Source organism: Pectinophora gossypiella, chromosome 22 (genome assembly GCF_024362695.1).
Source record: "Pectinophora gossypiella chromosome 22, ilPecGoss1.1, whole genome shotgun sequence".
Classification (NCBI taxonomy): domain Eukaryota; kingdom Metazoa; phylum Arthropoda; class Insecta; order Lepidoptera; family Gelechiidae; genus Pectinophora; species Pectinophora gossypiella.
The window spans coordinates 8,564,341-8,589,080 of record NC_065425.1 but is presented as its reverse complement, the minus strand read 5'-3'; the positions used below and the strand labels follow the sequence as shown (position 1 = coordinate 8,589,080).

General features: G+C 37.3%; 2 protein-coding genes across 2 annotated transcripts in view; one reads left to right on the top strand and one right to left on the bottom strand.

The window, feature by feature from the left end:
- Positions 1–20,068, top strand: part of LOC126377087 (lysyl oxidase homolog 2) — a 32,195-nt gene extending 12,127 nt beyond the window's left edge. Inside the window, exons 6-10 of the mRNA XM_050024743.1 lie at positions 4,273–4,424; positions 10,612–10,748; positions 13,098–13,255; positions 16,853–16,947; positions 19,253–20,068. Of these exons, the coding sequence (XP_049880700.1) occupies positions 4,273–4,424; positions 10,612–10,748; positions 13,098–13,255; positions 16,853–16,947; positions 19,253–19,375 (665 nt within the window). The 3' untranslated portion in view covers positions 19,376–20,068. The remainder of the gene's footprint in view (positions 1–4,272; positions 4,425–10,611; positions 10,749–13,097; positions 13,256–16,852; positions 16,948–19,252) is intronic.
- A 2,449-nt stretch (positions 20,069–22,517) lies between these two features.
- LOC126377263 (ABC transporter G family member 20) overlaps positions 22,518–24,740 on the bottom strand; it is a 122,007-nt gene continuing 119,784 nt past the window's right edge. The window contains exons 15-16 of the mRNA XM_050024986.1: positions 24,440–24,547; positions 22,518–23,664 (exon numbers count right to left, since the gene is read on the bottom strand). Of these exons, the coding sequence (XP_049880943.1) occupies positions 23,471–23,664; positions 24,440–24,547 (302 nt within the window). The 3' untranslated portion in view covers positions 22,518–23,470. The remainder of the gene's footprint in view (positions 23,665–24,439; positions 24,548–24,740) is intronic.

The following is a 24,740-nucleotide window of genomic DNA, read 5'->3' as shown; positions in this document are numbered from 1 at the left end:
AATCAAGACGTTTTGGAATAATAGCATAAACCTTGCAGCCGTTAGCGTAAAATTTCCTTATCTACATCTATAACTTAGCTTATCAGTCACTAACCCCGCTTTCCTTAAGCTTTTTGCCGGTGTCTGAAAATGAATTCAAGGAAAACCGACTAAGTTAAAACAAAAATTGCGTAACGAGGGATCCGTACTTTTGAATCAAGAAATACCTACATAAACAATAAGGCCTTTGGCGGCTCAGTAATAACCCTGACACCAGGGTTTCTGAGGTTGGTATTCCACCTCACTACCCTACCCACACGATAAGAAGAAGAAGTACGGTCAAAAATTAACTTAAGTAGGTATTTACACTTTTACAGGATTATTAAATTGTTTATCTTAGAACATTTATTGTATACATGACTACCATGTTCCATTATGAAGCAGAATGAATGACCACATTTCATATTCCATTATGTTGATTTTTTTTTATTTATTAAAACCAAATATATAAATACATGAAGAAAACGATACGTGAGTAAGATGATCCGTGCTTGAAATGAAATTTATTGTCATAAATGTGGTAAGTATATCGATGTAAGTAAAGCTTATAGCGCTCAGCACATTTAGTCATGTTGTGACATACAATAATAACTACTAAAAAATATTACAAAAACACTTATCTATATAAAAAAAGAAAGAAAAGAAAAGAAAAAAAAAACCCTATTTATAAACTGAAAAACTCACTTATGCTATAAAACTGCTTCCCCTTTAACCACTTTTTGAGCTGGGATCTAAACTTTAGATGGGGTAGCTCTTTAATATAGGACGGAATGGCGTTATATGTTCTCACACACCGGAACGTTAAGCCATTGGTCCAGGTTACTACTTACTGATGTAAGTAAATAGTCGTTATATGAGCCATGTCAGTGGCCTTTGGCGGCTCAGTAATAACCCTGACACCAGGGTTGATGAGGTTGGTAATTCATCTCACAACTCAGACGATAGAAGAAGAGATTACATGAAGTTCGTAGATTACGACTCTGAAACCATACAAATACAATACAAATGTACATTATTGCACCAAAATAAAAAAATAATAATTACAAAAGACTGTTAACTAAGTGCATGGCAAATGGCGGCCTTACCGCTTAAAGCGATTTCTTCCACACAACCATGGGGTGAGGAAACATTTAAAAATTGAAATTGAAAGATTGCGGGTACAAACTATAAGTACAACTTACCAATAAATACATGCCAATAATTATATAAAACACACATACCTAACCTATATATATATATATGTATACCTACTTATATAAATAGTACACACAAAATACCTAATAATAAGCAACTCAAGAGACACAGAATATAAATATATGTTAGAATATATACCATTGATGTGTTTAAAGTGTGTCAAGTTTATGTCTGGCAATAATAATATTAAAAGTAGAAAAAAAGGGGAAAAAGTAGGTAACTCTATTTACATGCGGAACCATAAAATGATACTGTCTTAGTTAAAGCAATGAAAACGGCGATTGACGCCCACACACCCCCCTTAATGAGTTTAAAGATCACTACAGGAAAACCGAAATTTCAATCTTTTTTTATCAGGAGCATAGAATAAATAATACGGCCTCCGTGGTCCAGTGGTTGAGCGTTATGCTCACGATCCGGAGGTCCCGGGTTCGAATCCCGGTGGGGACAAATCACAAAAAACACTTTGTGATCCCTAGTTTGGTTAGGACATTACAGGCTGATCACCTGATTGTCCAAAAGTAAGATTATCCGTGCTGCGGAAGGCGCGTTAAGCCGTTGGTCCCGGTTGCTACTTACTGATGTAAGTTCCTAATCGCTACATGAGTCATTTCAGGGGCCTATGGCTGCTCAGTAATAACCCTGACACCAGGGTTGATGGGGTTGGTAATCCACCTCACAACCCACACGATAGAAGAAGAATAATATACATACTAGGTGTAGAACGGCAACTCTCCCCTCCGCACCAACGCAACGGCTGAGTTAGATTAACCTCACCCCCTTCAGAAGACTGAGTACAGTCATACACACACGCACACACACACACACACACACACACAGATGCGTGTGTACGAAACCGTCAATGTGTAGTGTCTGTGTAAAACTAGGTGTTTTGTATGAAGTGATTAAGACATAATTTGGATTTGTCAGAAAATAAATGTAAACCTCATGTGAAGCTTACTTTATGAAAAAAGCTTATTATAAGAATTAATGACAAAAAATGTCTGGTATTAAATGTGTTCTGTAGTTATGAAATAAATGAAAAGAAAAGTAATATCCACGGAGATTTTCGTCATTTGTCTAACTTTCTACAAATCAACTCGTATTAAGGCTTCAAAGTTATGCATGGAAACTCTTTGGATTGTAAGAATCGTGACGTCAATTAGCATTGAAAGTTTCTATAGTGTTAAGAAGTATAACAATATTACTACGGATGCTTAATGAAACCATGGTATAAGAAGACCAGCTATGCTCAATCCTATGACAAGCCGCCATTGCTAAGTAAGTGTTATCATTAAATTGGTATCTCCAACACTCCACGGCCGTAAATTTTATTATTGAAAACTAAGTGAATTACTGACTAATCTGCTGCTGCAAGGACAATCTCTGCAGGTGGGGATACCTGGTTGATGGTTGCGATGATTGCGAGTGTGGAGTATCACCACAAACTATGGCTCACCTTTTGTGCTGTCCTAAGTGCCCTAACACCTGCACTATTAAAGACCTTTACGAAGCCACTGACAATGCCATAAGCGTGGCCAATCGTTGGCCATCGACTCGCAAAGAAGAAAACTGACTAATCTTACTTAGATGACTCGTGCTTCGGAAGGCACGTTAAGCCGTTGGTCCCGGTTACTACTTACTGATGTGCGTAGTCGTTACATGAGTCATGTCCAGGGGCTTTTGGCGGCTTAATTTACTGCAAGTAAATGATTTGATTTGATGTTTGATTTGATTTGATGTTTGATTTGATTTGATTTAATAGTAACCCTGACACCAGGGTTGATGAGGTTGGTAATCACAAACCACACGATAGAAAAAGACTGACTAATGTAATTAATTACTATTATTTGTCACATATATGTATAAAACTGTACGTAAATCTTTTACTAAAAGTTAAAAAATTCCTTGTATAGTAAATTAAAAACATTGGACGTGGGTAATTTATTTTTTAATGGCAACGTAGGGTCGGATGACGTCAGCTGGGCTAACCTTGAAATGCTAGCTGTCAGTTTTGAGCATACCTGGTTTTCTTATAGCTTGAGCGAAACAAACTGTTTGTTACTAACAAGCCTGATAACACAATAGACTTATATTTAGGATAGAAAACAAGAGGGTTAAACAATTTGGCCCGATTTTGCGTAGGGTTAATAGGAGAGAGGGAGGGGGTTAATGGGAGGTTTGGTTAGGTCCAAAGTTACCTTGACCTTAGTTATATAACATAAAGGGTAATTTAGACCAAACGAGCGAATGCTAATTCCACAATACCTTTTCTTAATCAGTTGAGGCGCCATATTTAATTCAGCGTGACGTCACTAAGATTAGTCATAAACTTACGTTTATCCTGAAGAAGGAGTATTAAAAGGGCCTTATTAATAAATAATAGATAATCTCTTCCTTCTTTTAGGTCTGAAAATAAATTGCCGATACCAGAGAATTGAGGAGCTCGGTGGCGCAGCGGTTAACGCGTTCGGTCTGCGATTGTTGAAGTAAAGCAACTTTCGCAAAGGCCGGTCATAGGATGGGTGACCACAAAAAAAAAGTTTTCATCTCGAGCTCCTCCGTGCTTCGGAAGGCACGTTAAGCCATTGGTCCCGGCTGCATTAGCAGTCGTTAATAACCATCAATCCGCACTGGGCCCGCGTGATGGTTTAAGGCCCGATCTCCCTATCCATCCATAGGGAAGGCCCGTGCCCCAGCAGTGGGGACGTTAATGGGCTGATGATGATGACGTCACTTAGTTTATAACCACCGGACAATCAAACCTATTGTTAAATTTATGTGGAAAGGGAACAGACGTACATACATTGCGGTAAAATACATAACCCTCCTTTTTGCTTAGCCGCAGTCGGGTAAAAATTGGTGAATAATTTCGTAGTTCTGTGTTCGCTAAGATTCGCTTCTTTTCTTCCAGCTGTTTTATCAAATTACACTTTTTCAACGACATAAAATTTATGTTTTTGTTATTACAATCTTATTTGCAGTTTATCTTCTTAGATTGTCATTGTGTCACACTTGACCGGATTTTTATTATTTCAGGTCATGTAGCAGCAGTGTCATGCACCAATCGCCTGGCAGATCTAACCCTGGATTCAGCCACCATAGAGAGGACGGCTCATCTCCAGGATGTGCCCATGTACCAATTGCAATGCGCTATGGAAGAAAACTGCTTGAGTCAAACTGCTTACGAGGTACGCACATACACACATACGCACAAACACATACACACATACACAAATACACACATACACACTTACACACATACACGCGCACACACATACACACTTACACACATACACGCGCACACACACACACACACACACACACACACACACATACACACATACACACTTACACACATACACGCGCACACACACGCACACGCACAAGCACACATAAAATCACGCCTATATACCGTTGGACTAGGAATTCCACATACTACAATCCACACACTGACACAGAACTGAGACCCCTGAGAAGGCTCATGTAACAACTATACTATGCTTAAGTAAATAGTAGCCGAGATCAACTGCTTAACGTTCCCTCCCAAGCACGGACCATCTTACTTAAATTAATAAAAAATACAAAACACGATCAGCTTGTCTTCCCCGACGTATCGTAAAATTAACTATATCATGATCCCGTTTTTCACAGGGTCCGCTTAGGTAAGCGGACCTGAAGATTTGACAGGTCCGGTTTTTTACAGAAGCCACTGCCTGTCTGACTGAATCGATTATCGATTATAATTGTACAATTTACAGTATGGATATAATCAATAGTATCCATAGGCATATCGATGTTTAGATTATGTAAGGGCTTAATAAACGATTATTAATCGATATGCAGTCGATTGCCGGGCTACACTACTTCGTATGAAAAGTAACTGCAAACTGTTTTCTGATTACTTGTCGCTCTGTTCACCCTGTTACGGATTGTGGGCTTATATTTATGTTAGTCCACTGCACAAAGATAGTATATAGTATAATACATATATATATATATATATATATATATATATATATGTATATTATACTATATACTATATATATATATATATATATATGTATTGAATAGGCCAGTTTCCAACTAGTCAAATTAGTTACTTTTTACTAAACGTCAAAACACGAAATTACAATGGAATTTGTATGAAAAAGCAACCTGAGACGTCATAGAAAAACGAGACAAAATGTCGCACTTATTATTACATTTTCTATATTAAAATTCATAAATAAGTTAAATAGAAAAAAGAAAACGTATTGTCACCTTTAGATCTGTCTTTATTTCACATCACTAATTTAAGAGCCACGCTCTTGTCGGTGTAGCATTCTCCATTCTTGTCTATCAAAGTAATTGGACTGTAATTGGAATACCATTGTATTTAAGTCTATAAATTATGTAATACAAACTGGATTTAAAAAAAAGAAAGGAAGGAAAATATGAAATAGTAGGACTAGGGCCCTGTGCTGGGAGGTTTTCTGGCCACGTCTTTCCCTCAGCGTTACAGGATCCGATGTGGTAGTAGTTTTGCAGCTAGTTACATAATATGTAATTTAATTTTTTTGACGTTCAAAAAGCGCTTACTTTTTAAGCCAATTTTGAAAAATAAATATATATTTGTTGTTTTTTTTTTTTGACAGAGACCACTTCCTTCATCTCCTTATAAGACACGCCGTTCGCTTTCTCTTTAATCTGTTCCATGTAAGCTTTTCTTGGTCTTGTCTCTATTTAGTAATCAGAATTTCATAATTAATCTTTGCCCTAGTAAAGTACCCAATTCTATTATTTGTTTTCGAGTAGGTAACATTTCGTAGTTGTGTGTTTTGTGGAAAGTCTCGGAATCGAAGACATGTTGTTCAAACATTCATGGCAACACAGCTGGTCCTTCGGTTTGTTTTTGCAATTATCTTTTGTTTATTATCAACGTTAGGAAAGAAACAAACATATAATAAAACATTATGTACCTACATTAACTTAATCAACATCAACACACATCATCGATTGAGAAATTGGTCGGTGTACTGCGGAACGGAAGGCGATTGTGGCAACCACCGTTCTACACGCCCTATGTATGGAGTAATGAAAATGGGGGCGGTTACTCCACCGACAAGAGCGCAGCTCTTAAATAGAAAGAGATTAACTTAATCACCTATCACGGCCACCGTGGTCCAGTGGTTGAAGGTTGGGCTCACGATCCAGAGGTCCCAAGCTCAAATCCCGGTGGGGACATATCACGAAACTCACTTTGTGATCCCTATTTTGGTTAGGACATTACAGTCTGATCACCTGATTGTCAAAAAGAAAGATGATCCGTGCTTCGGATGCTCGAAGGCTCGTTAAGCCGTTGGTCCCGGTTACTACTTACAGGTGCAAGTTAGTAGTCGTTACATGAGCCATGTCCTGACAAAGGCCCCTAGGCCTTTGACGGTTCCATAGTAACCCTGACACCAGGGTTGATGGGGTTGGTATTCCATCCACACGATAGAAGAAGAAGATCACGTTGGTCTAACAGAAAGCTTGGTGTGGGTACTTATTTCATCTTATGACGGATGAACCTCTGACTACCCCAATTGGGATATAATCGTAAGGTAATATACGTATGTAACTTTGTTATCATCATCATCAATTTAAGTTTAATAAGTAGCATTCTCCATGCTACTTTTTTAGGGAAAAATAGGGCAGTGGTTTCCCTCTCGCCTTCCGCCCCGCAGGAACTAACTTTATTATACAGGGTGTTATTGACATCGTAACGAAAACTTTGAGGGATATCAAGTGGAACTTCCTGTAGGAAAAGTCATGAAATTATTTTAATTTTCCTAAATTATTTTTAGTTCTATACTTTTGCGACGGAAAATTCCACTTGATATCAACAGAGATTCGTGGTCAGGTTCATCCCACTTAGTGTTTGTTAGTATCACTAACACCCTGTATAAGATATATATTTGTTGATACTAAAATTAATAATCATCATTGATTCCACGTCGTTTCGTTAAGCGTTAAGGCCGAGGAACAGATTAGGTTTAGTTTTTTCTTATACGTAGGTTAAATTCGATAACAATAAACTATGCCCCACGCCTAATTAATTGCAATAAGCCTGCCTATAGTACTTCTTTAGTTCTGTTTGTAATTTATTTATTTATAAAAAGGTACACAAACAGCTTATAAAATAAAACATTAAATAAAATATTACATCAGGAATAAGAATGTTACATAAGCCTATTATAGGTGCACAAAACATTTGCAGTGTAAGACAGCTTAATCGTTTCGTAGGTATCTAAATTATACAAATATATTTTTTTTATATTATTTATAATTGTTATTTTTCTTGTGTGTTTGTGCAACAGTTTGCATTAATTATTTATAATATCTGAACACAATTGAAAAGACAAAAGAAATATACAAAGAAAACAGACATTTACATAAACATAAACAGTATTTTTTTTATAATTGTAAGCCCTTGATTTAAATATTGATTTAATCTTGCTAGAATTAGGTGCCGATTTTGGTACTCGCCATCTTGTTTTATTTAAAGTTAAGTATATTATGTTATTTTCTTATCCAACGAAAAGAAAACGGACGGCTAATCGACAAGCGTACAATTTATGAAACACGTCAATTTTAGGCAGAAAAAACAACCCTCTCAAAATTTCAGAATTACGTCGACAGCACACTTGAAACGGATTGCATATCAGCGAGTTATCTATTTGATTCACCCGGGTTATATCGTCGCTGACGTCACCCGGGTTATTTCGAATCTGAAATTTTAAGCTAATCTGATATGCACCATTTCTTATCACTACATAGTATAAAACAAAGTCGCTTGTTCTGTCCCTATATCCTTATGTACGCTTAAATCTTTAAAACTACGCAAGGGATTTTGATGCGGTTTTTTTTTCATAGATAGAGTGATTCAAAAGGAAGGTTTATATGTATAATAACATCCATTAAATAGCGGAGAAATACTGTTATTTTTGAGGTTTTTAATGTGATGTAAATAATTTCATATTTTCCTCAGCATTGCACCCGAGCGAAGCCGGGGCGGGTCGCTAGTTCTTAATAAGACACAAATTATTTTGGCAGAGAATTGCAGATACGTCAGTTTGCAAAGTCAGCCATGATATGTACATTCATTCGCTCACTCATTTTAAAATTGACATTTGCCAATCATCCGTCCTTTTCCTTTTCGGTGGATTAGAAAATGACAGGTATAATTTAAAATAGAATTAGGTCGATGGTGAATACGGGAATCAGCACCATAATCTCACTGCTGGCGAGACGCGAGTGGTGGTAAACTAGTGAAATGAAAACAGCACTGAATCCATTATCATAATTTAATCTTTTAAGGGCGTTTGAAGACAAAAGTTTTTGTTTTTCCTCGGCGATATTGTTTTTGGCTTAAACCAATGGTTGTCGAATTTGTTTTCGAATTCATGTTTGATTCATAAATGACTTTTACGTGCTCAGCGGTGAAGGAAAACATCGTAACGATCCGAAACCCACATTCCCGAGAAATGCATTTTCGGAGGTATGTGACCTAGCCTGTATTGGACTAGTTTTCTCTTCGCGGGTTGGAAGTTCAGGCAGGCCGTTGCTTCTGTAATACCGGACCTGTCAAATCTTCAGGTTGACCCTGTGGAAAACAGGATAATGCTAGGGAGATGATGATGATGACATAAATATAATAAAGACACTGTGGTACTGTTCACCGACTTGCTTCTCAGACGAAGAACGGCCGTTCGAACCCCGGTACCAAACTTGCACCAATTAATTATTATTTTTTCTAAAATGCAGTTTTGAATAATACAGTTGGCTCGACCATTATAGACGGCGATACGGCTCACCACCTATCACGTTGGTCTAACAGAAGGCTCGGTGGCGTGTGGGTTCTTAGTTCATCTTACGATGGATGTACCTAGTACCTATGCGGTAACAGAAGTAAAACAGATGGACGACAAATCTCGTAAGAACAAGATATACATTTTTTTTTATTTTTTTTTGACGTGACTTATTGTAGATTTGCCGCAGATGGCATTAACTACTTGGCCGGACAAATGGGGAGCGCTGAAGGCTCTCACCCGGTAAAGATATACAATAATGAGGGACTTTCCATGCTACGTTCCTCTAAAACAATAAAGATGGCGCTGTTAAGATTTTCCTTCGTTTAATGCTAGGGAGATGATGATGCCACAAATTCTTCATCATCATCATCATCATCATCAGTCCATTAACGTCCCCACTGCTGGGGCACGGGCCTTCCCTATGGATGGATAGGGAGATCGGGCCTTAAACCATCACGCGGGCCCAGTGCGGATTGATGGTTATTAACGACTGCTAATGCAGCCGGGACCAACGGCTTAACGTGCCTTCCGAAGCACGGAGGAGCTCGAGATGAAAACTTTTTTTTCGTGGTCACCCATCCTTTGAGCGGCCTTTGCGAAAGTTGCTTTACTTCAACAATCGCAGACCGAGCGCGTTAACCGCTGCGCCACCGAGCTCCTCAAGAATTCTTCATCAATCTCCGCCGATGAATCACTATTCACTAAAGGCGATACACACTATCACTGTATAAATAAATTAAGTATTTTAACATGTGTAGCACCACCCTTAGTCAGCAATGGTTATTCATGTCGGACCCGTCGGTATGAATGTTAGCACGAAACACTACCCCTTTATTTGAAATCTAGGATTTGCGTTGAATTTAAAATTGCAAATTGTGATGAAAATTCTTTAGAAATAAAATGAACGGAGCGACGTGGCGTGAGGTTGGAGCCGTCTTATGTAATGAAACTCTCTACTCTTCTGCTGTTTCTATGAAAAAAGTAGACTAGACAAAGAATAGATACGTATCACAGATAATCCCAAATCGGGGCTCAAATCCCGGTGGGGACACATCACGAAAATCACTTTGTGATCCCTAGTTTGGTAAGGACATTACAGGCTGATCACCTGATTGTCTGTAAGTAAGACGATCCGTACTTCGGAAGGCACGTTAAGCCGTTGGTCCCGCTTACTTTACTGAAGTGAGTATGTAGTCGTTACATGAGCCATGTCAGGGGCTTATGACGGCTCAGTAATAACCCTGACACCAGGGTTGATGAAGTTGGCATTTCACCTAACAACCCACACGATTAGAAGAATGAGGATAAAAACTAAATCTCACACGTAGGCGACGTAACGTGCCTTCCGAAGCACGGATCATCTTACTTTCGGACAATCAGGTGATCAGCCTGTAATGTCCTGATTAAGCTAAGGATCACAAAGTAATTTTTGTAATATTTCCCCACCGGGATTCGAACTCGTGGCCTCCGGACCGTGAGCTTAATTCTCAACTACTGGACCACGGAGACCGTTGGTATTATCTAGCGTTTTCCTTATCCACAGATCCAGAAGAGCAACCCGTACTGGCAGCATGAGACGCGTCGACTCCTGCGCTTCACGGCGTCTTCTCTCAACATCGGAGACGAGGAGTTCCGGCCATACCTGCCCAAGCATCTTTGGCAGTGGCATCTATGCCATATGTGAGTACTGACTCATAACATAAGCTCTATCGCTATCGGGGTAGTATAATATCCCAATTGGGATAGTATTATAAATAAATATATGTGGGATCGTCGGGCGAGAATTAAACACGATAGCACCTTTAACACTTTTTATTAACTTTTTTCTAACAAGCACGCAGACATCACACTTTTTTTTTAATTTAAAATATTATTAACGCAGATCAAAAAAAACACCCTTCCACCTCGACTCTCACCCAACGTCTCTTTTTTTTCAAAATCATTCTTCTCAATCCGTTCACACCGTTCATTTCAAGTCACTCGTCCATCTTTTCTTTATTCGTCTTCGTTCAGAAATCAACATTCAGCCTCTACTTATCCCACATATATAATATTATAAATACATACATAAACTCACGCCGGGGTAAGTAGAGACTGACGTGACTCGACAGCCTCCGTAGTCCAGTGGTTGAGCGTTGGGCTCACAATCCGGAGGCCCCGGGTTCGAATCCCGGTGGGGACATATCACAAAAATCACTTTGTGATCCCCAGTTTGGTTAGGACATTACAGGCTGATCGCCTGATTGTCCGAAATTAAGATGATCCGTGCTTCGGAAGGCACGTTAAGCCGTTGGTCCCGGTTATTACTTACTGATGTAGTCGTTACATGAGTCATGTCAGGGGCCTTTGGCAGCTCAACAATATTTTTTAAAGAAGCGACTGCCTGTCTGACCTTCCAACCCGCGAAGGTAAAACCAGCCCAATACAGGTTAGGTCACATACCTCCGAAAATGCAATTCTCGGTAAAGTGGGTTTCCTAACGAAAAAAACCTTCACCGCTGAGCACGTGGTAATCATTTATGATCCAAACATTAATTCAAAAACAAATTCGACAATCATTGGTTTAGGCCTGTGCTGGATTCGAACCTGCGACCTCAAAGTGAGAGGCAAGCGTTCTACCAACTGGGCTAACACTGCTACTTTATTATATTTATGTATTATGTGTAGTTTGTATTTAACGGCCAAGTACCTGCCATTTGCGGCTAATCTACAATAAGTCTCGTCAAAAAAAAAACTATATTGTAAAAGCCGAGACATTCATAACCTTAGTTTTGTCATAAGACTAAGAATATCATATTTTCTTCAGCCGAAGCTAGGCGAAGAGTGTAATTATGTTATGTCAAATGTCAAACGGATCGTTACGTCAACTGACAGCTGTCAGTGTCACTTGCGTGGGTTTGAAGCAAGTATTGCTTTTCATTCAGCCACGCATGTGGGTCGTGTACTAGATTCAAGATAAATTATAAAATTCTGATTAATAAATAAAGACAGAAATAAAAATAACGAAAAACCTTTTCTTTTTTCTATTTAACTTCTTTATGAATTTTAATCAAGACAAACGTAAAAATAAGTCTGCCATTTTATCACGTTTTTCTATGACGTAATTTTTTTTTTCATACAAATTTCGTAGTAAAGTTTTTAGACGTTTGTAGTAAAAAGTATCTGATTTGACTAGTTGGAAACTGGCCTTTTAAATGTAAGTTCATAAAGTGTACGAAGATGAATTGAACGCTTAATGTTTTGGAAAAGTCCGTGGACCTATGGTGGACCTCTTATACTTGGAAATTAGCTTCTGAATGGGTTTAACAGTCACCAAAACCAAGTGTGGGTCAGACTTTTTTGAGATTATTTAGGGGTGAAAGCCATCAGCGCTCCACATTTGACCGGCCAAGTAGTTAATCTATATACGGCATACAAAGAGTCATGAAAAAAAACACGCCGACCACAGAGAATACACAAATTATAACAGCCTCCGAAGTTAGAGCCTTAACGTCACGATCTGGAGGTCCAGGTTCGATTCCTGATGGGAACATTGTCGAAATCACTTTGTCAGACTGTCCTTCCCCAACAAGAATTGGCGTGGCGTGGTCTTATAAAAAAATAAATATAACATAACATAAACTGCCTATATACGTCCCACTGCTGGGCACAGGCCTCCCCTCAATCAACCGGAGGGGGTATGGAGCATACTCCACCACGCTGCTCCACTGCGGGTTGGTGGAGGTGTTTTTACGGCTAATAGCCGGGAACAACGGCTTAACGTGCCCTCCGAAGCACGGAATCATCTTACTTTTTCGGACAATCAGGTGATTCAAGCCTGAAAAGTCCTTACCAAACAAAGGACAGTCTCACAAAGTGATTTCGACAATGTCCCCATCGGGAATCGAACCCGGACCTCCAGATCGTGAGCCTAACGCTCTAACCACTAGACCACGGAGGCTGTCATTTCAGACTAATAGTGCCCATTTTTTTTGTTAGTAATTACTTATGTGTATGTATGTGTAAATACATACTGTGTATTTTCAACAGGCACTATCACAGTATGGAAGTGTTCGCGACCTTCGACGTACTGGACTTATCAGGGAGGAGGATCGCTGAGGGGCATAAGGCCTCCTTCTGTCTCGAAGACAACACCTGCCTACCCGGCGTGGACAGGAAGTACAACTGCAAGAATTATGGTGATCAAGGTAAGCTGATATATATAGGAACTACGGCAATGGAAATTAAGGTTGTTTGGGAGAAATTTCTATTTAACAGTAAGCCCGCTTACATAACATAAGCCGTTGGTCCCGGCTATTAGCCGTAAAAATACCTCCACCAACCCGCGGTGGAGCAGCGTGGTGGAGTATGCTCCATACCCTCTCCGGTTGATTGAGAGGAGGTCTGTGCCCAGCAGTGGGACGTATATAGGTTAAGCCCGCTTATTTTGTCCTTTTATACATATATTGGCCCCGATTCCTGGAGACACCGCCTAATTTTATTTTAAGTTATATCCGTCATTTTCATATCCGTCGAAAAGGAAAGGGACGGATGATTCACAGCTCTTAATTTTAGGAAGAATGAGTAAATGAATGTGTCGGGTTATTGACTGATGTAAAATTTTTAGACGGTTGGTTTAGATTTGTGCTTAAAATTGACGTGTGTTCCATAAATTTTATGCTTGTCGATTACCCGTCCCTTTCCTTTTCGGCGGATAAGAAAATGACAGATATAACTTAAAATAAAATTAGATGGTATTTACAGGAATTAGCACCATTGTAGATTTGAGTATGTAAGTACCTACGTAACTGAAGTTTTTAACTTATTGTGTCACTCAGCGCACCCCATTTGTCCGACCAAGTATTTAATGCAATTGGCAAATATACAACAAAACACGTCAAAAAAAATCCATAGAGGGCATAACTATCACCTGGTCTATTATGACCTCACTATCATTATCATCATCATCATCTCCCTAGCACTATCCAGTTTTTCACAAGGTCCGTTTACCTAACCTGAAAATTTTACAAGTCCGGTTTTTACAGAACCGACCGCCTGTCTGACCTTCTAACCCGCGAAGGGAAAACCAGCCTAATACAGGTTAGGTCACATACCTCCGAATAAAGCATTTCTCGGAATGTGGGTTTCCTTACGATGTTTTCTTTCACCGCTGAGCACGTGATAATTTATGTTCCAAATATGAATTCGAAAACAAATCCGACAATCATTGGTTTAGGTCTATGCTGGATTCGAACCTGCGACCTCAAAGTGTGAGCGTTCTACCAACTGGGTTACTACGGCTCAAGACCGAGGTCTTTTTTGAACAAAGAAAAATAAAATAATACCGCTGACATTTTCCTACAAATCTAGAAAGTTTCGAAGTTAACCACTCCGCTTCGTTAACTGAAGTTAGCGGCACAATATAACTGGGTAAAAGTTAGAGCAGTCAGTTAAAATGCAGCCTCGCTCCGTCATTTGGACTAGGTCACTTTGCCGGTTTTGTTTTTTTTTTTTTTTTGACCGTGATATCTTTTTTGAGTTTGAATCCCAGCTAGGGCTCTGATGCACTGAATTCAACTTTGTCAGTATGAATTTTATTTATGTTTGGAACATACATAAATCTGTACCGTCGGTGAAAAGTAATACAAGTCCAAAATTCGTGTTTTGAGAAAATCGAGTTTAATGTTAAAAAAGTTCTAGCTCGTGACTTATTAGGAATAATGGAACAAAAGATGTGTCGATAGGTGAAAATGAAAGGTTTATTTTCTAATACTTAGTTACATTTAGAACCTAAACAATAATGGTAGAGATTCAAAATAAATTACATGTATCAGTTAACACTAACTTTTATACTGTGTAAATTGATACAAGTCTACTTATACCTTTTTTACACAGATAGAAGTCATCACTAATACACTTCTCATCAAAAAAATCGAAACACCTTGCAAGTTTACGTTTTGTCAGGATTATCAGAAAAATGTGTACATTTAGGAATAAATGTTAAATGTCGTTTAATAGTGAGTAATATGAGCTTATCAAATCTTAATGTTAATGTTCTAAATTTAAATGAATTTTTCATAGGTTTCGTATTTTGTTAAATGAGTCATTTTTATTCCGTATGGAGTATAAAGGAAATGGATAAAACAACACACGTAAATGAAAAAAAAAGCTAAAAAACGTTTATTTAATAACTTGTATTCCCTCCCCGAGCTCTAATTACTGCTTCCATACGGTTCTTCATCGATCGGATGAGAGTCACGATCACATGCTGTGGTATATTGTCCCATTCCTCTTGGATTGCATCTTGCAGCTGGCTAAGTGTTTCTGGGGCAGGATCTCTTGCTCGAATTCGTCTCTTTAATTCATCCCACAGATGTTCAATGGGATTCATGTCCGGGCTTCTTGCTGGCCATTCCATAATAGAGATATCGACTTCGTTAAGATAATCTCGTACGACGCCCGCGGTGTGAGCCCTAGCATTGTCGTGCATGAATATGAAGCCGTTGCCAATAAAATGTGCATAGGGCATCACATGAGGCTCGAGACACTCTTCGACGTACCGATGACAGTTTAGTGCAGGCAGACGTGGCCCAGACACGAAAGCAAGCTCTGTCTTACCGTCGGCGCTGATTCCTCCCGAAACCGTCCACGAACCACCACCATAGCTGACCTTTTCTTCAATGCAGCATTGTGCATAGCGTTCTCCGACTCTTCTGTAGACCTTGTTCCTTCCGTCGTTACCATACAGCATAATTTTACACTCATCAGAAAAGAGAACTTTGCTCCACTGTAGGTATGACCAATTTAGGTGCTCACGTGCAAAGTTAAGGCGCGCTCTTCGATGGTCTGCAGTTAATTTCGGCCCATTTGCTGGCTTATGCGGTACCAGTCCACGATCCTTCAACCTTCTTCTAATTGTAGAGTCACTTACAGCCACCCTTCGTACAACACGAAGCCGCTGCTGCAGTTGAAAAGCGTTAAGGCGTCGATTTCTTAAAGAAGTTGTTACAATAAATCGATCATCTCGCTCAGAAGTGACCCGATTCCTGCCAGATCCTGAACGGCGCGTGAACAAACCAGTCTCCCGATAACGTTTATAGACTCTATGAACAGATGACAGGCTTAGATGCAGTCTTGCAGCCACAACACGCTGACTAAGGCCAGAATCCAGCAATGCCACAACTTGGGCGGCTTCTGTGGGCGAAGTATCCATACGTTTTAGAAAAAAAACCTTTTTTCAGACGTCCCAAAGTCACAGTATTGAAATAAAAAACAAAAAGTTTAAGGATAGCGCCAATTTTTAGTTTTTAAACGCTAAATGTACTCCAACCCTAAACACACATTTGTCTCAAAACAGTGATTCATTTCGTTTATAAGATAAACAAATGAAATTCTAATTTTGAATTTAGAATTTTCGCTTATTACTGTAATGGCCAAACTGCCAGCTATACATTTATGTATTTTTTTTCATCGTATGAATTCTTTTTTGTGTTAAATTCGGACAGAAACAATGAAAACGGAAGTGTTTCGATTTTTTTGATGAGAAGTGTATATCATATTTCAATTATTATTAATAATTTAACAGTCTTATAGTACAAAAAACAAAATGTCTTGGAAGAAAGTTTATTTTATTAAGTCATAGAAGGGCAAAATTATATTTAATATTCTTTTTCCATAGACGGGTTTTAGTTTTCAAACTCATAATATTTTTTACTTATTAGCATCTCCTTGTATACTTATTAAAACACCGCAGTTTTTGAAATAATTATTTCCTATAATAATTTTAATTTTCCTTTTTGTTTCAGGAATTTCAGTAAATTGCTCAGATGTCTACCAGTATAATATTGATTGTCAATGGGTTGATGTGACCGATGTACCGCTAGGAGAGTATACATTCAAGGTAAACGTACAATTTTTTTAAGGTTGTAGGGACCGTAGTTTAGTTCCTATCCGTTACCTAGATGGCGTAACTACAGCAGATTCAGTGTAAAACGTAAATAAATTATTCTCTCATTCATCGTTATTTCTGATGTTTCATTTTATGTGTGTATTTTATTTTGTGTGTTTGTGTATGTATATTGTGTATGTATATGTATATGTTGATGGACCATAATAAATAAATAGTTAGTCATTGTGGTCCTGTAGTTCATCGGCTTGCTTCTCAAACGGGCAGAGTCGGTTTGAACCCCGTTCCCCTGTACAGTCATGAGCAATATAATGTACCCACTTGAGGACTCTGTCGCACTAACATATTTGTCATTTTGTGAGACTTACAGTTAAATTTGTCAAAAAAGTTAATGTGACATGGTGCCAATGTGTATATAATATATATTAATGCTCGTGACGGTACCAGACTTGTACCAATGAATTATTAATTTATCTTAAGTGCAGTTTTCACTAACACAGTTGGCTCGACCATTATAGACGGCGATACGGCTCACCTATCACGTTGGTCTAATAGAAAGCTCGGTGAGGTGTGGATACTTAGTTCATCTTGCGATGGATGTACCTCTGACTACCGCAATTGGGATATAGTCGTGAACTTATGTTATGTTATACTCAACATTTTAAGACAGTAGTTAAACAGAGACTTTGCAAGAAAGGTTGTTATAAGGTTAGTGATTATTTAGAAGATATGAATGCAAGGGATTAACTGTCTGAGAACTGATATTAGGCAGCTAATTTAATCAATTGTATAAGAATATTTTATTGTTCTTTTTTTTCTTAAAAAAACGCCTAGGGCCATGTGCTGAGGTTTTCCTTGCAGCTTTTTTTCCCCGGCTATACAAGTTGTGAGAAGCTGTAGTAGTTTTATGGGTATAAGACGTTCGTTATGTAAAAAATGATGATTCTAAGTGTAACTACGAGTATGTTACCTACGGAATAAAAATATTTTTGAATTTAAATTTTGAATATACTTATTTAAAAACTGTATAATATTCATATACATGTTGACTGTTTCTCGATAATACCGAGTCATGTAACTTCTATCGGAGGCTAAACACGTAGTAAAGGGGTGAAAAGGGGTGCAAAGGGAAGTAGAGGGGTGAAAGGGGTGAAGTGTGTCTGAGAGGGTGTTATTTACTACTTGGTTACCCTCCATTTCGGCTGACGAAATATCTCAGTAACCTTCTTATACGGGTGGAAAATTTATGATATAAATATTACCTATATGGTTAGGCTTTTTTTGGAGTTTTTAATTTTATTTAGTCATTAGTACTATCTATGTAGTTACCTATATAGTAAGTATTTCATGTGTGTGTCATTTGTCTTTTGATGTGATGTTATTGTAATGTGTATACAGGGTGTTAGTGACATCGGAACGAAAACATTGAGGGATGATTCAGACCATTTTCTGAGTTGATATCAAGTGGAATTTTCAGAACCCGTTATTATGTGCTTTAATTATGGAATTTTCAGTCGGAAAATTCATGAAAATTGGTGTCTTTTTTAATTAGTTTTAGTTCCATACTTTTGCGACGGAAAATTCCACTTGATATCAAATCAGAATCATGGTCTCAATCATCTCTCAAAGTTACGATGTCACTAACATCCTGTATATAGCCATGATAGGTCGCGGCCAGATCTTAGAATTGATAATTTCACGATATGTTGTGTTTTTTAAACTATTTTCTGTTCTATAGTTTTCCGACGGAAAATTCCACTTGATATCAACTCAGAATCATGGTTTCAATCATATCTCAAAGTTTTCGTTACGACGTCACTAACACCCTGTATATTTATAGGGATTACACTGAGTTGTGCGATTTGTTTCTGACGTTAACATAAACGAAAAAAATCCCCTCTGTTTCGTGACTTTGTAACTTCTTAATGTAAACAGTCTTACGAAACTTGGGGAGCCGCGATTTACATTTTTTTATTCTCGACTTGGACCTCGAGTAATTTTGAGGTTTAACGTTTCTATGGTATTTTTCACCTTGGAATTGGAATATAAATTCCACACAACTTTCCATGTAGCCGAGGAAAAGTATAAACATAACATGACTTAGTATCACGCCCGTATCCCCGAAGGGGTTAGGCAGAGATGTATAGTTTATACAACACATCCACTCCTCTCCAGCTGTACTTAAAAACTGTATAATATTCATGCTTGCTGTTTTGGCTGGTTACCTATTAATACCTCACATGTAAAAAAAAAAACAATTAATTTTTATTTTATTTTTTTAAATGTTTTGTCCGTCCAGGTGGCAGTAAATCCTCACGCAAGAGTGGCTGAGCAGCGGTTTGACAACAATGCAGCGCGGTGCAGGCTGCAACTGAGCGACTCCTACGCAAGGGTTTATGGATGCACGCTAGAGAGACCCTAGTTTAGGATAAACACCTCAATCACCATACCATACTTCTCTCATACGCAAAAGTAAAAATACCTGACAATATACTTTTGGGAAATATAAGATTTGTGGAGTACCATTATGTATTTATTGGTGCTAATTCCTGGAGACACCACGTAATTTTATTTTAAGTTATACTTGTAATTTTTGAAAAGGAAAGTGAAGGGTGATTGATAGCTGTTAATTTGAAATGAATAAGTGAATAACCCGGACAAATGGTAATATTGTGACCTAAAATTGTAAAATTACTTATGACTACTTATTCTGTGGCATTTTTATCTTATATTCTTATAAATTTTTATTATCTTAAGTTCATTTATTTTTTGATTTATTTATTTATTTATTTGGCTCACAAAACAGGTTGGGATTACAACACTAAAAATAGGTACAAAAAAAGAATGTTATGTGATTGCTTGTTAAACTTATTTTTTACCATTCTATTTCAGTATTTCGAACACAATTCTTGTTATTGTTATGCGAATAAATACTCATACTCATACTCAATCAAACTCTATACTCCTTAGCGGCTTAGCGGATTTCGACTTAAGTAAGACAGAGGGGGTGAGGTAAATGTAGCTCGGCGCGAGGTAGAAATTAGTGCGGGGCGGAAAGCTACCGTTCTAAATGTAGTAGTTGAATAAAAAAATCAATAAAATGTTTTTAAAATAAGTATGTCTTTTATTTATTAAATCTTAAACATACTATCACAATGTTTTATTACAAAATTGAGCAAAACTATACATTGTCAAATTATTAAATAATTATTAATTAAATACACAACTCAACATATTTGTACGATACAATTTTCTAAAATAAAAAATTATAATTATAAAACTAATATTTACAATAAACCTATTATTATTATTTCAACAATTGCCCAGCCCAGGGTAACCATTTTAAAACTGATTAATTATAATAATTTCATCATCCAAATAAGTAAAAATATAACTATATTTTACTAATTAAATACAAATTCAGAACACACGAATCTTGATTAAATCCCAGTTACCCGTTTACATAAGCCTACAAACTAAATGAACGTATCGTCACCCTATGGTGAAAACAAGAAAACTACGCAAGCGCCTTTTTCGAAAAAGTTTCATTCGGTTGTGATTTTTGTTAACAAAACCTCGCAATAAACAGTTCAGCCCATGTAAAATTAATTGAAGGAAATCATTGGTTTGCTGAATTAAAAAAAATGTGATTTTTCAAAAATGCGCTAGTTTACTAAATAACGCAACGATCAGAAACTATTCATCGAACAGCAATGAAAATGGCATATCTAACTATGATTAATTTAGTATCATAATTGCACACACGCAATTTATGACAGAATTTAGACCTCTCTTTGAAATTGGGTGAAAAAGTACTTTTAGTCATTTATAAAATAGGTACTAATTTTATGTTTTTACATCAAACGCGTGTTTAAGCACTGCACACTACGCCCAATCATAATTATATGATTGATCTATGAATATACCTATTTTATGATGCATAATAAATTTTTCATTATCATTTCCTAATCTTATTGCTAGTCCCATTTTAACTATCTATAAACATTAAAAAGCCTTTACCCAATCTTATCATTTTTACTGATTTCATTACTTTTAACCCTTTTAATTACATTGGCACTTTCTCGGCAAGCTTAACATAACCTTTTTTTTTAATGATCCGTTACAATCAGTGATGTGGGGTTCCGGGGAGTGTGGAGTTCACGGAGTGGGATCGTTCACGGAGTGCGAATGTTCCCGTTTTAAAAACTCTTTAATAGCAAGGATACTGGATGCTTTTCTTTTTCTGCCTAAAGGTTAGACAATAAAGGTCTTTTTACGTAAGTTTTGCTCCTTTTTACCGCCGGGAATATTACCAAAGTGAGAACTTTCCCGAGAACACCACATTACTGGTTACAAGTAGCTACTACGAAATACAAAAATTCTCGTTAGCATTTAGAACATTTAAATAGTGAAATAAACCGAAATTCATACAGACATTTTAATCAAAAAGTAAACAAGAATATTTAAAGTTACAGAAAACAATATATATTATTATTACGTTTCTTTTCGACTATATTGGTATATTAGAAACGGTTCTTAGTGGTATTGCAAATTATTGAATACATAGTAACTTTTATACACCACAGATACAAAAAAATACACACTTAATAAGGATTGAATATAACATTGCATTGTACGTAAACCACTTGAAGAATATTAATTACCTTATTAAATAATATACAGTAATACATTGGCCCGGACTCCTGTAGACATCTCCTAATTTTATTTTAATTTATATCTGTCATTTTCTTATCCGCCGAAAAGGAAAGGAATGGACGAGTGACAGCTGCTTAACACGAATGAGTGAATGAATGAATAACCCGGGCGAATCAAATAGGCATATCGCCCGTTTGACGTATGCTGTCAACTTAATTTTGTCTCGTTATTAGCTGATGTAAAATTTTAAGAGCGTTGTTTAAATTTCTGCTTAAAATTGACGTGTATTCCATAAATTCTCGCCAGTCGATTACTGTCTCTTTTCTTTTTGGTGGATAAGAAAAGGACAGGTATAGTTTAAAATAAAATAAGATGGTGTGTGTTGGAATCAACACCATCATAATTAATAATTATTTTGATAAAGAAATATTTGTGTTGTAGTAAGTAAAATAATAAATACCAATTCAGATTGCCAATTAGCACACAATAGCACCAGTGAACTACAATATTACAGGTCTATATTTACAAGACAATCTTATTAATCACTTTTGTTACAAATAGAACGTGACCAGATGATAAATTACTAAGCTGATTCCACAGAAGAGATAATAATTTTTGCGTACGGTCCCTGTAACATTTTGCTAAATCTATATAAACAGGGTGTTAATGTATTTCTTGCATGCCAATATAGCAAATAAATTCCTGAAACATATGGGCCTTTGGCGGGTCAATAGTAACACTGACACCAGGGTTGATGGGGTTGGTACTTCACAACCCACACGATAGAAGAATAATGACATTATAACGGAGGATGATTCAGACCATTATTCTGAGTTAATATCAAGTGTAAATTCCCGTTGCAAATTCATGTTTTTTTTTAATTATTTTCAATTTTATACTTGATATTAACTCAGAGTAATGAGCTGAATCATCCCCCTCAGTATTCGTTACGATGTCACTAACATGTTGGTATTACTGTAATATTTCGTACATAATATTATAATAGATAAATGAAGTAACATTTTTAACATTAAAAAAAACAGTTTTCGTGGGTATCATAACAAACACGTGTAAATTATCTTACATTTTGACGTCGGTATCGTCAACAAAACCGTGCATTTATTACTCATTGAGGCCTTATAAAAATGTGAACAAAATATAACCATTCGCTCAAGCTTACATCTATCAACACAACTTTAAAAAATTGAACAAGAGGCCTACCATCAACTATGTAGGTAATAATAAAAGATTTTATTGCTTTTACAAATCTTACAAGTATATCGGCCAGTTACTGCGCAAAAAATATGACAAACGATACTTAAAAAGAACCCTACAAAGTACTGTCAAATGGAGCCATAATAGTGTAAGTAGCACTCGGGGATAAAATCAAAGCAATTCATCTAAATAAGCACTATTGCAATTTGACATTTGCGCGCAATGTAAACAAATGTCTAATAGCCATCTAAATAGCTAAGGTAACATATGTAAAAAATATATATGTATATATATAGGGTGTTAGTGACATCGTAACGAAAACTTGAGGGATGATTCAGACCATGATTCTGAGATGATATCAAGCGAACATCCGTCTTGCTTTTTTGTAATTGTTTTAGTGAAAATTTGATATGATGTTGTTGTCTTTTTTTTGTGTGTAGCGTCCTTTTATAATAAACTTTTTCTATTCTATTCTATTCTAAATAAAATAAATTGCAATATTGCTTTTTTAGATGAATTGCTTCGATGAGGCCATTTTAACCCCCCCATTCTAATACGTTTATATGTTGACAATAATTAATCGTATAAAAATTATAAGCCCGCAGTAAATCTTCTATACTAAAACTTAACAGGTACTTATATCGACTTAACCCTTTTTGAACTTGATGAGCAGTATGCTGGCTGTCAAGTAAATAGCTATCCAGATGCCAGTGGAAATGAAGCCTGAGTAGACTGTAGGAACTGTGATAGTCCACCCCCGTTGGAGCATGGAGCGCAATGATTCTGTCGACTTGGTGAGAGGTAGTACGTAGCTGATCCATTGAAGGATGAAATGCATACCTGCGAACGAAGGGATAATATACATTTTAGTACATAATCATCACATCGTAATTGACAGAGGCTGTGGATACTCGGGAAAAACTATGACTGATCCCTTTCGTAGTAAACTGGTAAGTTCGGCCATTAACCTTACAAAAAAAGAAGAAAAGAGTTATAAAATTCGATAAGATTTAAATATATGCCTTGATCTTTCTTACATTTTTTCAGAGATTTTAGGCAAATCTAATGAAATTTCTGTAAATCAACTCAATTGACGACTCTGGTTTTTTCTACATCTACGTACACTGAGTGAAATCTTTTTTTTCTAATTCTCCTTTAGGCGATTCTCACACGACACCCCGCACCGTCAGTAACTGACTGACTGCCTAATACACATGAACACCGCCTCACCGAGCGATGCGATACACCGCTGCAAAATCCGCGTCGTGTGTGAACATTTTTTTTGACGTGACTTATTGTAGATTTGCCGCAGATGGCATTAACTACTTGGCCGGACAAATCGGGAGCGCTGAAGGCTCTCACCCGGTACAACGTTTAAGACAACAGGCCTGAGGGTGCCCAGTTGGGCGTGAACCGAAGGCGTCATCTGAGAGGAAAGGAAAATCGTCGACCACGCCGGCGGGGTCGGTATCGGGGTCCTGAAGTGTTCGGTGTCGAGAAGGTCGTGTCGTCGTGTGAGAACAGCTTTGGATAATAAACAAGAAAAACCATATCTAATTAGAAATGAAATAAAGAAAAAAGTTAGTAATCGAGGAGGTAACGAATTATAAATTACCTTCAATAGGCCAGATGATTCCGCACAGCATGATCATGGGCAGGAAGGACCCCAGAGCCAAGTACGTCGCAGTTCGCTCCGTGTCACAAATGCATGACACCACGAATCCTGGAGACAAGAAAACTTAAATAAGTACTATAAGAAACATAAATAAGAAGAGTGAAATTGGGTAACTTAGTAAATGCAGGGATGCATGCAGTTGTGAGTTGCCAATGTATCTCGCAAGATTCGAGGATGGCTGTTCACTATGCAGCATTGGCCCCTACGCTGAAGTAAGGATTAGCGTTAGGTTTGAAAGAAG